The sequence below is a fragment of the Cucumis sativus genome, unplaced genomic scaffold (genome assembly GCF_000004075.3).
Source record: "Cucumis sativus cultivar 9930 unplaced genomic scaffold, Cucumber_9930_V3 scaffold31, whole genome shotgun sequence".
Lineage (NCBI taxonomy): Eukaryota > Viridiplantae > Streptophyta > Magnoliopsida > Cucurbitales > Cucurbitaceae > Cucumis > Cucumis sativus.
This window is the reverse complement of record NW_022279546.1, coordinates 610,875-627,761: the sequence shown is the minus strand read 5'-3', so window position 1 is coordinate 627,761 and position 16,887 is coordinate 610,875. Positions and strand designations below refer to the sequence as shown.

General features: G+C 36.8%; 1 protein-coding gene across 1 annotated transcript; it reads right to left on the bottom strand.

Annotated features, from left to right (window-relative positions):
• Positions 1–4,138: 4,138 nt before the first annotated feature.
• Positions 4,139–16,330, bottom strand: LOC116405796 (E3 ubiquitin-protein ligase UPL6-like). The gene is made up of 7 exons (XM_031889575.1): positions 16,138–16,330; positions 15,964–16,050; positions 15,700–15,840; positions 15,387–15,512; positions 15,040–15,138; positions 14,629–14,696; positions 4,139–4,180 (listed from the first exon to the last, which is right to left on the bottom strand). Exons 1-7 carry the CDS (start codon positions 16,159–16,161, stop codon positions 4,171–4,173), a joined length of 555 nt encoding a protein of 184 aa, XP_031745435.1. The 5' UTR covers positions 16,162–16,330; the 3' UTR covers positions 4,139–4,170.
• Positions 16,331–16,887: the final 557 nt, after the last annotated feature.

Genomic DNA, 16,887 nt, shown 5'->3' with positions numbered 1-16,887 from the left:
CCATGTGTGTAAGTGCAACAAACTCAATCTAACCTAAAATGTATTCAAAACGTGTGTAAGTATCACTTGAATTTTCAAAACGACCCAGCAATGCTTAAGTGTAAGTTTGTAACTCACAACCTACCAAAATTTCAAAAAGTGTGAAAAAAGTACTTCAAGACCCAACATGTCAATCAAATGTGTTTAAAACTTAGTGTCAAACCAACCTAAAACGAGTTCAAAACGTGTCTAAGTATCACTTGAACTTTCAAAACAACCTGAAAAAGCTTACGTGTAGGTTCGTAACTCATAACCTATGAAAAAAGTTCAAATAGAGTGAAAAAAGCACTACAAGTCCCAAAATGGCAACCAAGTGTGTAAGTGCAACAAACTTAGTTCAAACCAACCTAAAACAGCTCAAAACGTGTCTAGGTATTACTTGAGTTTTCAAAACGATCTAGCAAATCCTAAGTGTAAGTTAGTAACTCATAATCTACCAAAAAGGTTGAAAAAACATTTCAAGACCAAAAATGACAACCAAGTGCAACAAACTCAATCTAACCTAAAATGTATTCAAAACGTGTGTAAGTATAACTTGAATTTTCAAAACGACCAAGCAATGCTTCAGTGTAAGTTTGTAACTCACATCCTACCAAAATTTAAAAAAGTATGAAAAAAGTACTCAACATGTCAATCAAATGTGTGTAAAACTTAGTTTCAAACCAACCTAAAACGAGTTCAAAACGTGTCTAAGTTTCACTTGAACTTTCAAAACGACCTAACAAATATTCAATACAAGTTCATAAGTCATAACCTAGAAAAAAGTTCAAAATTTTTGAAAAAGACACTCCAAAACCCAAAATGTCAAGTGTGTAAGTGCAACGAACTTAGTTCTATACAAACCTAACAAGTATTCAAAACACGTATAAGTTTTCGAACACCCTAACAACGCTTAAGTGTAAGTTTATAACTCATAACTTACCAAAAATTTCAAAAAGTGTGAAAAAAAATCTTTCAAGACTCAAAATGGCAACCGTGGCTGTATGCAAAACTAACTTAGTTTGTAACAACCTAAAAGGTGTTTAAAAAATGTTTTAAGTATCACTCGAACTTTAAAAAGGACCTAATAATGCTTTAGTGTTACTTCATAACTCATAACCTACCAAAAAGTTCAAAAAATGTAGAAAAAGCACTCCAAAATCCAAAATGGCAACCAAGTGTGTAAATGCAACAAGCTTAGTCCCAACTTTAAAATTAGTGCGAGTTGGGAAATGTATTAACTCGAGCATGATGTACAAACTTGAAACGACTTAAATATTTATTCACCATCACATAAAAACAGTAATTAAATATAGATAACATGTGTAAATAAAGGGAGAATCACCTTTCTAGCAGTAGCTTTAGAGTAAGACCAAACACCATCCTCCTACTTGTAAATCTGCTCGATTGTCTACTTTGTTCTACACTCGCCATTTCACCGTGTCAGGCCATCCATTGAATTGGCCACCCAGCCTTGGCATACAAGAGTATGTCTCAACCTGTTAACAAATACCACTAAAACTAAGCAAGACAAAGAAAAAAAGTTTTCAAAAAAAATTACCTAACTTTTAGGTCTTCATGTGACTTTTAAGTTCTTCTGTCTTCTCCTTCAACTCTTTGACAGAATTCTGAAATTATGTGTTTCTGCAATGTTTACCAGAAGATGAAAGATTCATTACGAACATAAATACCATGAATACAAAGCATGAAGAAATAGTAAAACAGTCAATACAAGAAGAAAAAAGTTCACTTGAAAACGACCTAAAATAGTATGACTTGAACAAAACGTGTCTAAGTATCACTTGAACTTTCAAAACGACCTAAAAAAGCTTACGTGTAGGTTTGTAACTCATAACCTACGAAAAAAGTTCAAATAGTGTGAAAAAAGCACTACAAGACCCAAAATGGTAACCAAGTGTGTAACTGCAACAAACTTAGTTCAAACCAACCTAAAACGTGCTCAAAACGTGTCTAGGTATTACTTCAGTTTTCAAAACGACCTAGCAAATTCTATGTGTAAGTTCGTAACTCATAATCTACCAAAAAGGTTGAAAAAAGCATTTCAAGACCAAAAATGACAACCAAGTGCAACAAACTCAATCTAACCTAAAATGTATTCAAAACGTGTGTAAGTATCACTTGAACTTTCAAAACGACCAGCAATGCTTAAGTGTAAGTTTGTAACTCACAACCTACCAAAATTTCAAAAAGTTGTGAAAAAAGTACTTCAAGACCCAACATGTCAATCAAATGTGTTTAAAACTTAGTGTCAAACCAACCTAAAACGAGTTCAAAATGTGTCTAAGTATCACTTGAACTTTTAAAACGACCTAAAAAAGCTTACGTGTAGGTTCGTAACTAATAACCTACGAAAAAAGTTCAAATAGAGTGAAAAAAGCACTACAAGACCCAAAATGGTAACCAAGTGTGTAAGTGCAACAAACTTAGTCCAAACCAACCTAAAACGTGCTCAAAACGTGTCTAGGTATTACTTAAGTTTTCAAAACGACCTAGCAAATCCTAAGTGTAAGTTCGTAACTCATAATCTACCAAAAAGGTTGAAAAAAGCATTTCAAGACCAAAAATGACAACCAAGTGCAACAAACTCAATCTAACCTAAAATGTATTCAAAACGTGTGTAAGTATCACTTGAATTTTCAAAACGACCCAGCAATGCTTAAGTGTAAGGTTGTAACTCACAACCTACCAAAATTTCAAAAAGTGTGAAAAAAGTACTTCAAGACCCAACATGTCAATCAAATGTGTTTAAAACTTAGTGTCAAACCAACCTAAAACGAGTTCAAAACGTGTCTTAGTATCACTTGAACTTTCAAAACGACCTAAAAAAGCTTACGTGTAGGTTTGTAACTCATAACCTACGAAAAAAGTTCAAATAGTGTGAAAAAAGCACTACAAGACCCAAAATGGTAACCAAGTGTGTAAGTGCAACAAACTTAGTTCATACCAACCTAAAACGTGCTCAAAACGTGTCTAGGTATTACTTCAGTTTTCAAAACGATCTAGCAAATCCTAAGTGTAAGTTCGTAACTCATAATCTACCAAAAAGGTTGAAAAAAGCATTTCAAGACCAAAAATGACAACCAAGTGCAACAAACTCAATCTAACCTAAAATGTATTCAAAACGTGTGTAACTATCACTTGAACTTTCAAAACGACCCAGCAATGCTTAAGTGTAAGTTTGTAACTCACAACCTACTTAAATTTCAAAAAGTGTGAAAAAAGTACTTCAAGACCCAACATGTCAATCAAACGTGTGTAAAACTTAGTTTCAAACCAACCGAAAACGAGTTCAAAATGTGTCTAAGTATCACTTGAACTTTCAAAAGGACCTAACAAATATTCAATACAAGTTCATAAGTCATAACCTAGCAAAAAGTTCAAAACATGTATAAGTTTTCAAACAACCTAACAACGCTTAAGTGTAAGTTTATAACTCATAACTTACCAAAAATTTCAAAAAGTGTGAAAAAAAATCTTTTAAGACTCAAAATGGAAACCATGGCTGTATGTAAATCTAACTTAGTTTGTAACAACCTAAAAGGTGTTCAAAAAATGTTTAAGTATCACTCGAACTTTAAAAACGACCTAATAATGCTTTAGTGTTACTTCATAACTCATAATCTACCAAAAAGTTCAAAAAATGTAGAAAAAGCACTCCAAAATCCAAAATGGCAACCAAGTGTGTAAGTGCAACAAACTTAGTCTCAACTTTAAAATTAGTGCGAGTTGGGAAATGTATTAACTCAAGCATGATGTACAAACTTGAAACGACTTAAATATTTATTCACCATCACATAAAAACAGTAATTAAATATAGATAACATGTGTAAATAAAGGGAGAACCACCTTTCTAGCAGTAGCTTTAGAGTAAGACCAAACACCATCCCCTACTTGTAAATCTGCTCGATTGTCTACTATGTTCTACACTCGTCATTTCACCGTCTCAGGCCATCCATTGAATTGGCCACCCAGCCTTGGCATACAAGAGTATGTCTCAGCCTGTTAACAAATACCACTAAAACTAAGCAAGACTAAGAAAAAAGTTTTCAAAAAATTACCTAACTTTTAGGTCTTCATGTGACCTTTAAGTTCTTCTGTCTTCTCCTTCAACTCTTTGACAGATTGCTGAAATTATGTGTTTCTGTAATGTTTACCAGAACATGAAAGATTCATTACGAAACTAATTACCATGAATACAAGCCATGAAGAAATACAAAGAAGCCTCTTCATTAAGCTGAAAATGAGTAGACAAGACAAAAGATAATACAAAGAAGCCCTAGGATCAGCTAGTGCACTTGGACATCTCATCTAGGTTGACACCCACTTAGCATTCTCACCATATCGAGACTTAAACCAAAAGACTAAACCAACGACAAGGTTTAGAATAGATCATACAAACTGCCCAATAACTATACAACATAGATTTAAGACCACTAGAAATCCAAAAGAAATAAAATAAGAGTACAGTAGTGGACTAAGAATTAAAAATGAAAGTCGGCCAATTATGACTTATATCTTGTATGGAGAAATCTTTGAAGTCTTTTGAAAGAGAGCATCAAGTAGAAGCATTGATTCTAGCCATTTCGACTCGAGTTGTCCAAGAGGAAGCTTTATTTTGAAATGTTAGTTGATTTTGTTCAAACCAAATTTCTGGTAAAATGGCCTTTACTGCATTTAACCAAATCAATCTTGGTTTCTTCTTGAGAATGGGACATGAAATAAGCTGGACCACGTTCTCCTAAATCTATAGTCGAAAACCCAATTCAAATGAAGATAGCCAAGTAAGCCAAACCAACACTTCTTTGCATGTAAGCAGGAGAAGAAAATATGATGTAAATCTTCTAAAGCATGCAAACACAAGGGACAAACATGAGGAGATAAACTGAGAAAGGGAGGTTTCATTTGCAAAACTTCTGCACAGTTCATAGTCCATTTTGCATTCTCCAAAGTGTGATATTCACTCTTCTAGGGCTTTTTGTCTTCCAAATTGTCGAGTACTTTGTTTTCAAGACTGTGTTAGAACCTGTTTTCTGTAAATGTTTGGCTGATTAATAAATTAGTAGAACACACTATTTGGTGTTCTATCATTTTGGTATCGTAGAAATCGAATCTGTGAAGTTCTATATCATGGCTCAAAAGCGAATTGAGGAAAAGTTGGAAATGGTAGATCAAGAAATATCCGGCATTCGAGCAGAATTACATGATCTGCCAACAATCAAGGAAAACATGTCATCTTTGGCGAAGAGTATTGAGAGGTTAGGAGTACAGGCTGAGAAGCAACAACAGCAACCAGAAACACTGTTGAAATATATTGAAGGAATGATCAAAGAGAAGACAACGATGGAAGAAGTACTAGAAGGATCATCAAGTAAAGTTGACAGCATGGTTGATGTCAGTGATTGGACGATGATGGGAGGAAAATCTGAGGAAAAACATACCAAGTTGGAGGGTGAAGATTCTGCGGGCGACCGAAGCAAATTTAAAAAAATTGAAATGCCAGTTTTTGTGGGAAATGATCCTGATTCTTGGTTGTTTAGGGCTGAGAGATACTTTCAGATACACAAACTGAGTGAGTCAGAGAAAATGACTGTGTCCATTATTAGTTTTGATGGAGCAGCTTTGGATTGGTATAAATCTCATGAAGATCGTGAACCGTTTGTTAATTGGGACGATTTAAAGAAGAGACTTATTGTTTGATTTCGATCGAGTCGTGAGGGATCAATTCTGGGAAGATTTTTAAAGATCAAGCAAGAAATTACAGTGGAAGAATATCGGAATTTATTTGACAAATCAGTAGCACCATTGCCTTTTCTACAAAAGGCTGTCTTAGAAGAAACATTTATGAATGGTTTGAAACCATGGATTAAGGCAGGCATGGAATGTTGGGAACCTATGGGGCTTGCTCAAATGATGAAGTTGGCCCAAAAGATTGAGAACCGAGAAGTGATAAGGGGAGAATCAAGTTTCAAACGTGCAGCGGATGGAAAATTCCAGGTTTCTGCTTCTTTTAAACCTCAAATTCCTGTGATTTCTAATGATAATAAGTCAGAAGGGATTGTTCCAATGCGGATGATTACACTTCGAGGAGTGGCTGGTGAACCTAATCGACGAGAAGGACCACTAAAACGACTTCCTGATGCTGAATTTCAGGCTAGACGTGAGAAAGGTCTCTGTTTTCGTTGTGAGGAATGATTTTTTGTGGGCCATAAGTGTAAAGTGAAAGATCATAAGGAACTTAGAGTTTTAGTTGTTGGGGCAAATGGGGAAGAACTAGAAGTAGTTGAAGAAGAGGATTCAGGAAACTTCTGATTATGGGGTTATTTTGGGGTCTGAATCAGCTGTAAAAGGGAAGGGAATTTGTAAACAAGTGGAACTGCTATTGGGTGAATGGAAGGTTGTGGATAATTTTCTGCCATTGGAATTGGGGGGGAGTGGATGTCATTCTTGGTATGCAATGGCTACATACATTAGGAGTAACCGAAGTAGATTGGTGAAAAATTACTTTGACATTCATACAAAATGGGAAGAAGGTTGTATTAAGGGGAGATCCGAGTCATACGAAGGCTAGGGTGAGTTTGAAGCACATGATGAAGACATGGACAGAACTTGATCAGGGATTTCTGATTGAGTGTGGATCTTTGGAAGGTGGAATGGCATTTGCAGCGATGTATGGGGTTGATGAAGTGCCTACCACTCATGAGTCTATTCCAGCCGTGTTAGCTAAGAATGAAGATGTTTTTGATTGGCCTGGAGAGTTGCCACCACAATGTACCATTGAACATCATATACATCTTAAGAAGGGGACTAATCCAGTCAATGTTCGGCCTTATAGATATGCATACCAGCAAAAGGAGGAGATGGAAAGATTGGTTGATGAAATGATGGCATTTGGCATAAAAACCTAGTACTAGTCCATATTCGAGCCCGGTCTTGTTGGTGAAAAAAAAATGGTAGTTGACGGTTTTGTGTAGATTACCGTGCGTTGAATAGTGTGACCGTTCCAGACAAGTTTCCTATTCCAGTAGTAGAGGAATTGTTTGATGAACTTAATGGGGCTAATATATTTTCGAAGATTGATCTCAAGGCGGGATATCATCAAATTAGAATGTGTAAAAAGGATGTGAAGAAAACAGCTTTTAGAACTCACGAGGGGCATTATGAGTTTCTTGTCATGCCTTTTGGGCTCACCAATGCACCATCAACGTTTCAAGCTTTGATGAATAGTATCTTTAAACCTTACCTACGCAGGTTTTCTTAGTCTTTTTTGATGATATATTAATTTACAGCAGAAGTTTGGATGAAAATCTTCAACATTTAGAATGGGTGTTAGAGGTGCTGCGAGAGAATAAATTATATGCTAATATGCAGCACAAGTGTGGGTTTGCCAAAATGAAAGTGGAGTATCTTGGCCATATAATTTCGGGCAAGGGTGTAGAGGTTGATCCCGAGAAAATTAGATCTATCAAAGAATGGCCCGTGCCCACTAATGTCCGTGAAGTTCGTGGATTTCTTGGGTTGACAGGATATTATCGAAGATTTGTAATGAATTATGGAAGTGTGGCTGCTCCTTTGACTCAACTATTGAAGAAAGGAGCATATGAATGGACTGTTGCAGCTGCTGAAGCTTTTGAGAATTTAAAGATGGCTACGATGACTCTCCCAATCTTAGCACTGCCAGATTTTTCCTTACCATTTGAAATAGAGACCGATGCTTCTGGATACGGGGTAGGTGCTGTCTTAATTCAAAATCATCGGCCAATTGCTTATTTTAGCCAGACATTAGCTATGAGGGATCGTGCTAAACCAGTTTATGAACGGGAATTAATGGCTGTAGTTTTGGCTGTGCAACGCTGTAGACCTTATCTTTTGGCAGGAGGTTTGTAGTGAAAACTGATCAACGATCATTGAAACTTTTATTGGAACAAAGGGTTATCCAACCTCAACATCAGAGATGGATTGCTAAGCTTCTTGGCTATAATTTTGATGTCGTGTATAAACCGGGACTAGAAAACAAAGCAGCAGATGCCTTGTCTCGTGTCCCTCCTACTGCCCAACTTAATCAACTTACTGTTGAGATCAGTTAAATTGGCAGTCCCCAACACTGAAGTTGACCCTAAATTAGTCCCAGAAATTAATGGGATGGATCTGAATGTCTTGTTCAATGATGAAGATATTCTCCCTATTAAAATTCCCCTGGATTTGCCTAAAGATTTAGTGTCTATAGTCGGCGATTGTGGAATCATTCTGGCTTAAATTAGATGTGCAACTGCCTTTTCCTCCTCCCAGTCATTATTAAGGTTGTCTCCTGGAACACTAAGGGTTTGAACGACTCCTCTAAACGTGCAGCACTTAAAAAATTCATCAACAATTGTAGTCATGATTCAAGAATCTAAGAAGGATACCTTGAACTCGGCTTTTATAAAATCATTGTGGAGTTCTAAGGATATTGGCTGGGATTATGTGGCTTCTGTTGGATCTTCTGGGGGAATTCTTACCATGTGGGACAGCAGTAAAATATCTGTAACAGAGGTCATTAAAAGACGCTTCTCTTTGTCAATCAAATGCCTCACTTTGTGCAAAAAGGTTTGTTGGATCACAAATGTCTATGGCCCTTGTGGTTGCAAAGAAAGGAAATTGGTTTGGCCCGAATTGTCTTCCTTAGCTGATTGTTCGGCCGTGGCCTGGTGCATAGGTGGGAATTTTAATATCACTCGTTGGGCCCAGGAAAGATTTCCTTTTGGCAGAAGTACTAGAGGAATGTCATTATTCAATAAGTTTATTGACATGGTTTCTCTCATGGAAATTCCATTGCAAAATGGAAGGTTCACTTGGTCTAGAGACGGTAGTTCTCCTTGAAGATCATTATTAGACACATTCTTCATAAATCAGATGTGGGATGTTTGTTTTGAAAATTCTCGGGTTTCTCGAAAAGCACGCATCTTCTCGGATCACTTTCCTTTATTCTTGGAGGCTGGTTCTTTTCTTTGGGGTCCCTCTCCTTTTCGGTTTTGTAACAGCTGGTTGGTGTCCAGTGATTCTAATCAGATTATTGTTGAAACAGTGAGCAACTCTAACTTCCAGGGATGGGCTGGTTTCATTCTTCATGAGCAGTTGAGATCAGTTAAATTGGCAGTAAAAGCTTGGAATATTGCTGCGCAAGCTAAGGTAAAAAAAAAACAGAGAAATCCTTGATGTCAAAATTAGAAAAATATGATTTTGTGGCTGAGTTGATTGGATTAAATCAAGAAGAGTTGAATTCTAGAGCTGCTTTGCAAGCGGAATTACTTAGTATTTATCAAAATGAAGAGCGTAATTTTATTCAGAAGAGTAAACTCAATTGGCTTTCTTTGGGTGATGAGAATACGGGCTTCTTCCACCGCTTTCTAAATGCGAATAAAAGAAGGAACCTCATAACTGAATTAAAAGATGATGATGGGGTTGTCTCGACTTCATTCCGCGACATTGAAAGGCTTGTGCTGGAATTTTTTGAGTCACTTTATACCAGAATTCCGGGGGACAGATTCATCCCTATTAACAGTAATTGGTCTTGTGTTTCCTCAATTCAGAATGAGGCTCTTGTTACCCAGTTTTCAGTGGAGGAGATCTTTAAGGCATTAAAGGCACTTGGCAACAATAAAGCTCCGGGCCCGGATGGCTTCACAGTGAAGTTCCTAATCACCCAATGGTCTATTTTCAAGGATATCTTCAAATCACTAATGTCTGATTTCCACAGAAATGGAAGATTAAATGCTTGCATCCAAGAAAACTTCATTTGTTTAGTGCAGAAAAAAGAGAATGTGACTCTAGTCAAGGATTTCCGTCCAATCAGCCTTACTACGTTAGCATACAAGGTCGTCGCAAAGGTTTTATCTGAACGTCTAAAACAAGTTATGGATGCAATTATAAGCCCCTAACCCCACTCCAAAGGCGCCTTTATTGAAGGTAGGCAAATTCTTGACCCAATATTAATTGCTAACGAGGCCGTGGAAGATTATAGGGCAAAACGGAAAAAAAGGATGGATTTTAAAACTTGACTTGGAAAAAGCCTTTGATAGGGTGAATTGGAACTTTTTTAGAAAAAAATTTATCTTTGAAAAAGTTTAGTTCCAAATGGATATCATGGATAATGGGCTGCCTAAAAAATCCAAAGTATTCAGTCTTCATCAATGGTAAGCCTAGAGGCCGGATAACAGCATCTAGAGGTATCCGCCAAGGGGACCCCCTCTCCCCCTTTTTATTCCTCCTAGTAAGTGAGGTTTTAGGAGAAGAAATCATAAACAAGCTTCATATTAACAGCCAGTTTGAAGGTTTCCTTGTTGGCAAAGACTTGATCCACCTCCCTTTGCTTCAATTTGTCGATGATACTCTTCTCTTTTGTAAGTATGATGTGAAGATGCTCCTTAAACTTTAAAACGTCATTAGATTATTCGAATGGTGTTCGGGGCAGAAAGTAAACTGGGAAAAATCAGCCCTTAGCGGCGTTAATGTGGGAGAGGAAGATTTGTTTCAAACAGCAAATCTGATAGGGTGCAAGGTAGAAAAGCTTCCGATTATATATTTAGGTCTCCCTTTGGGAGGCTACCCTCGACAAAAGTCTTTTTGGCAACCAGTCATTGATCGAATTCACAAGAAACTTGAAAGGTGGAAAAAGATATAACATCTCTAGAGGCGGAAGACAAACCTTATGCAACTCAGTTCTGGTTAGCCTTCCTACATACTACCTACTTTATTTTCTATACCTGAAAATGTGGCTGCCTCTTTGTTAAAGTGAGTTTTTGGAGTGAAGGAAAATGTCTGCAATACTGCTTGAAAGACAGGGGAAGCAGAAGATTGGTGTTTCTATATTCTGGTTTGCTTATTAGTATTTTGTTGTTTGGAATTTTGGATTAGGAGGTTTTCTTTGTTTGATGTTTGTGAATTATATGTAACGTGACTCATTTTTCTGAGGTTCACGGTTTGCTTATGTTGTAAGTTGTGTTTGAATTATCAATATAATAGAAACACTACATCAGTGTTCTATCAGGATGTCATCCTTGGAATGCAATGGCTGCACACGTTGGGGTAACTGAAGTGGATTAGCGGAAACTCACTTTATCTTTCATACAAAATGAAAAGAATGTTGTTATAAGGGGTGACCCGAGTTTGACAAAGACTAGAGTGAGTCTGTAACACATGATGGAGACATGGACACCATCTGATTAAGGTTTCTTGACAAAATGTCGAGCTATGGAGGGAGGAATGACATTTACCGAACTATATGGAATTGATGATGTTCCTACATTTCAAGAGTTACTACCAGCAGACAATTTTGGCTATCCTAAAAATCCAGCAACAAAGAAGTGGGAAGTGCTTGTTAGTTGGAAAGGAATACCACCTCATGAGGCTACATGGGAGAACTGTGATGATTTTACACAAAAGCTTCCTCATTTCCCACCTTGAGAACAAGGTGTCTTTGGAGAGGGAGAGTAATGATAGACCACCAATTGCAATACAATATAGCAGAAGAAAGACAAGTGGAATTGCACGTGCACAGGTGATGGAATTGGAGGAAGTGGAAACCACCTTAGTGGGGACAACAGTTAGTTACAGGGGGAGGTTAAAAGGGAGAGATGGAAGGAAAGATGGGGGTTGGTTAATCAGTTTCTGGAAGTGGAGGGGCTGTATTTTCTGGAGAGCAGAATTACAGAAGTTGTTCAGTTACTTTAATCTTAGAAAGTGTTTTCCATTATCCTAAACTACTTTTGATGTTTGAATGTTTTATTTTATACTTGGTTATTGTCTGTAATAGTACTTGTTTGTTCGGTGTTTTCAAGACTGGTTTGAGTATTGTATTCTGTAATAGTTTGGTTGCTTAATGAACAAATAAGAACCATTACTTGGTGTTCTATCAGCTTCTCAATCAAGCATACACATCTCAATAAGGTATTATACATGCAATCAAACAATCACAACATACATACCATTTACTCAAAACGACCTAAAACATGCTCAAAACGACCTAAAACGTGCTCAAAACGTGTCTAACTTTCACTGCAACTTTCAAAACGACCTAAAACAGCTTACGTGCAGGTTCGTAACTCATAACCTACGAAAAAAGTTCAAATATTGTGAAAAAAGCACTACAAGACCCAAAATGGCAACCAAGTGTGTAAGTGCAACAAACTTAGTTCAAACCAACCTAAAACGTGCTCAAAACGTGTCTAGGTATTACTTGAGTTTTCAAAACGACCTAGCAAATCCTAAGGGTAAGTTCGTAACTCATAATCTACCGAAAAGGTTGAAAAAAGCATTTCAAGACCAAAAATGACAACCATGTGTGTAAGTGCAACAAACTCAATCTAACCTAAAATGTATTCAAAACGTGTGTAAGTATCACTTGAATTTTCAAAACGACCCAGCAATGCTTAAGTGTAAGTTTGTAACTCACAACCTACCAAAATTTCAAAAAGTGTGAAAAAAGTACTTCAAGACCCAACATGTCAATCAAATGTGTTTAAAACTTAGTGTCAAACCAACCTAAAACGAGTTCAAAACGTGTCTAAGTATCACTTGAACTTTCAAAACGACCTAAAAAAGCTTACGTGTAGGTTCGTAACTCATAACCTACGAAAAAAGTTCAAATAGAGTGAAAAAAGCACTACAAGACCCAAAATGGCAACCAAGTGTGTAAGTGCAACAAACTTAGTTCAAACCAACCTAAAACATGCTCAAAACGTGTCTAGGTATTACTTGAGTTTTCAAAACGATCTAGCAAATCCTAAGTGTAAGTTAGTAACTCATAATCTACCAAAAAGGTTGAAAAAAGCATTTCAAGACCAAAAATGACAACCAAGTGCAACAAACTCAATCTAACCTAAAATGTATTCAAAACGTGTGTAAGTATCACTTGAATTTTCAAAACGACCAAGCAATGCTTCAGTGTAAGTTTGTAACTCACAACCTACCAAAATTTCAAAAAGTATGAAAAAAGTTGTCAATCGAGGGGTGGAGACGTATCTAGGGTGTTTTTCTATGAACACACCTAAACAATGGGTTAAATGGCTAGCTTGGGCTGAATTAAGCTATAATACAACAGTCCGTACAGCCACATTGATGACCCCCTTCGAGGCCCTCTATGGGCGACCACCCCCCTCTATATTACCATATGTGAAGGGCTCGAGCCGGGTGAATGATGAAGTAGACCATTTGATGAAAGAAAGAGATGAAATTTTGGGCGTTTTGAAGGCCAATTTACTGAAAGCACAGCAGCGAATGGTCAAATATGCTAATGCTAAAAGACGGGAGGTGCAGTTTGAGGTTCATGATTGGGTTTATGTGAAGTTACGCCCTTACCGACAGTCCTCTCTCAGCCGTTTTAAGCACTCCAAATTGGCCCCAAGATTCATTGGTTCATTTATGATCGTGGCACGAATTCGTTTCGTTGCATACCGTTTGGCCCTTCCCAAGGAATCGCTTATACACCCGGTCTTTCATGTTTCTGTTCTTCGCAAGGTCGTGGGTTCAAACAGGCCATTATTCCCAATTTCAAAAGATTTGGCTGCTGATTTGTCTATGCAAGTGTCTCCGGTAGAAGTATTGGGAGTTCGCAAAACAATAGAAAAGGAGGACAACTTAGAAGTTTTGATCCGTTGGAGTGAGGGGACACTTGAAAGTGCAACGTGGGAACAAGCTGCTCTTATTCAAGAATCAGTTTCCTGAATTCCACCTTGAGGACAAGGTGGCTATTTGGGGGGCGGGTAATGATAGACCTCCCATAGTAAAGGTGTATTCCCGTAGAGACAAGAATAGGAAGAAGAAAGAATGATTGAGAGTTAGTTGATATTTTTCTATTTGTGTGGGCCCTTAGGAATGTGTTTGTTAGAGTGGGGCCAAGTATTTTGTTATTTCTCTAAGCAATTACTTAAGTTTCTTGAGTGGGAGGGTATGGGTATCTTGATTTTGGTATAGACTCTCATTAGAGAAGTGTGTAGAGATTGGGGAGCTCTCAAATCCTCCCCCACAGTTGATAAATAAAATTTTGGCTAAAGCCTTGACAAAAGCTAATGTAGAACATCCCCCTTCTTTATGTTTCTTGAGTTTTATCCTAGAGGAGGTGTTTGAATTACCATTTTTATAGTTTAGGATTAGTTATTTGAATTAACAATTTTGTATCTTGAGTTAGTTATAAGTAAACTAACTCAACCCCAAGTTAGTTTAACAACTCTTGTAATCTCCAGCCTATAAAAAGGCTTCTCATTTTCATTAATAAATGATAAAAAAAAGGCATTATACATAAAGATTTCCTAGCTTTGCAATTACAGCATCAAAAGCAATGTACAGTTCAGATGAGACTTTATTCCAGTATAGAGTAGCTCTGTAATTGCAGATCAAGAAAGTGAATGTAGCATGGAAATCCCAAATTCAACATTTGGAAGTTAGCAATTGACAATCTCATTAGTAGGCAGTGCACCCATAATAAAATGTAAGATTTTTAGAACCCTAAAAATTCAAGTAACTTGCAACTAGTCATTGTCATGACCATCAATACTACGATTAGTGGATCAGCACAAAATACAAAACAGTAAGACAGTAAATCTTTAAAAACCTTACTTCTGTTTTAACTTGCTCAAGAAGAATGTTGCAAAAAGTATATCAACAAGAATTCCTTCAAACATGACCTACAGGAAGAAGGGTAAAACAACAACATCCTGTCAAAAATCATTTAATGTGATTGAGATCTTTTAGCATGACTGCTTGAGAACTTTTAGCACAACCGGGCAGCAACTTCAATAACAGAAAAACATGCATAATGTAGGAAGACAGCAGATTTCAAATTATGACATTGTATTTATGAATGTCAAGCGATACATTAATGTTCCAAAATTCAACCAAAGTATGGGGTGAAAGATATATAAGAATCTTCCATGATAAGGCCAAGACCAGGATATCCTTATCCAAAAAAAGAAAAAACACTAGTCAACCAAAGTAAATTCCATGTATGATTGGGAATTATGGCCATACCTTTGCCAAAAGAACTTCGAGGAAATGGAAAAACTGGAGATGTTGCTCATGTATCATTCCCGAACCAGGATTGGGGTAGAGCAAATGGTCAGCAATTTGCTGGATTACCAAGCAGAAAATAACTTATATTAGAAAAAATGAACAATACATACCCACATATTACTGAAATTTTATGAAATAGATTTCAAGCAACCAATTTTTATATTGAAATGTGATCTCACAACTATTTTTATTTTGAAAAGCGATTTCAAACAACTATGGCTGTCTCATCACGCTTCATGTTATCCAATAATACTACAGGATTAACAAAGCCATGCCATGCTAATAATAAGGAATGTCGTGATAACCTTAAATAAACCATACTGCACGTCAAAGGCTGCCCGTGTAATGTTCTCCATGACATCTTTAAAAATACCACCACCATCAATTCCTGCCTCCTCAACTCCAAATTCATTAACAAAAGACACACGTATCTGCATGCAGAAAAGTGAAGCAATTGACCCAACACAAACAAGAAAAAACTAATAAACAATTACAAGTAACTCTGCAACTATAGGATGCAGAAGAGGGAAGGGGTCGTTTTCACGAGGGCAAAGAAAAAGATAGAAAAAAGTAAGATAACAATTTCATTTTTCATAAATCATGGAAGTCTGAAATTACCGATCCTCGAAGATCAACTTCAGACAATGCACTCATCTGACTGAAAGCATCTTCCAATATATGATTTCGTCGAATTCTAAACCGGTTTCTGGCAAAAACAGCAAGAGATCCATTCCTTTGCCTAGCTGCTGCTAGTTGTGTCTGTGAAATGAGTTATAGAGAAAGTAACCATAAATAAAAAATATCTTACATATTTCTATAACTAACAGTCGTCCAAGAAATTCAATATTGTGGATAAGGAAACCAAAAAAATAACTTGCTTACAGTGAAAATCTTAACCCTGCTAGTAAACGGTACTAAAAAGGGAACTCGCTTGTGTATATCATTTGCTCTGGTATTTTCTATCACTGCCTACAAAGAAACAAGGCCAAGTAAATAATTAGAATTACGATCAGATAGCAGGTCGTTAGAACCAAAACATTCATTGAGAACAATTACCTGTGAAATGAAATAATCATTCATCGCGTCAGCATGGAAGTCACTGGGTGGTGTAAACTGCCGTCTATTGTTCCAGTCTTGCAACTACAACGAGACAATTTAATCTTAGTAGATCGACAAAATGATGCATGGATAAACAATCTTGGAACTTTGGACTCCCCTGGAAGGATCGATATCCTTGACTTTGGTTTGAAGCTTGCATGGATAAACCTTTTCATTCATTTTTCATTGATTATTCATCATTGTTCCTGAAAATCAAAGGAAATTCTCTCAATTTTATATATTACTAAAATTAGGATACATATAAGTCTTAACTAGTCTCATAGCACCCTCCATTCATCTTCCCCTACACTGGCTATGGTATCAAAATGCTCAATTAAGTAATACGTCTACTAACGAACTTGAAAACAAAACACATCACACTAAAAAACACAAACATCCCTTTAACCCAACAGAAGCAGCTCTTTTTACCCTTGCACTCACTATCACATTACTATCATGTTTGTCAACTGTCAAACTAACTCTTTTAAGTTATTTAGTGTGACACTACAAAGTTATGAACACCATAATCTTAATTAAAACCTTTTAATAAACAAATGCCAAGTTACTACTCAAGAATGGCAAGGAATTCAAAAAACATGACAGCTATCCTAATTGGTTGAAAATGAGAAAAAGAAAGTTAGCCAGACAACCTGTTTGGACTACAAAGCCAGCAGATACGATTCCTCAAATTTGACCATTCACTCTCCA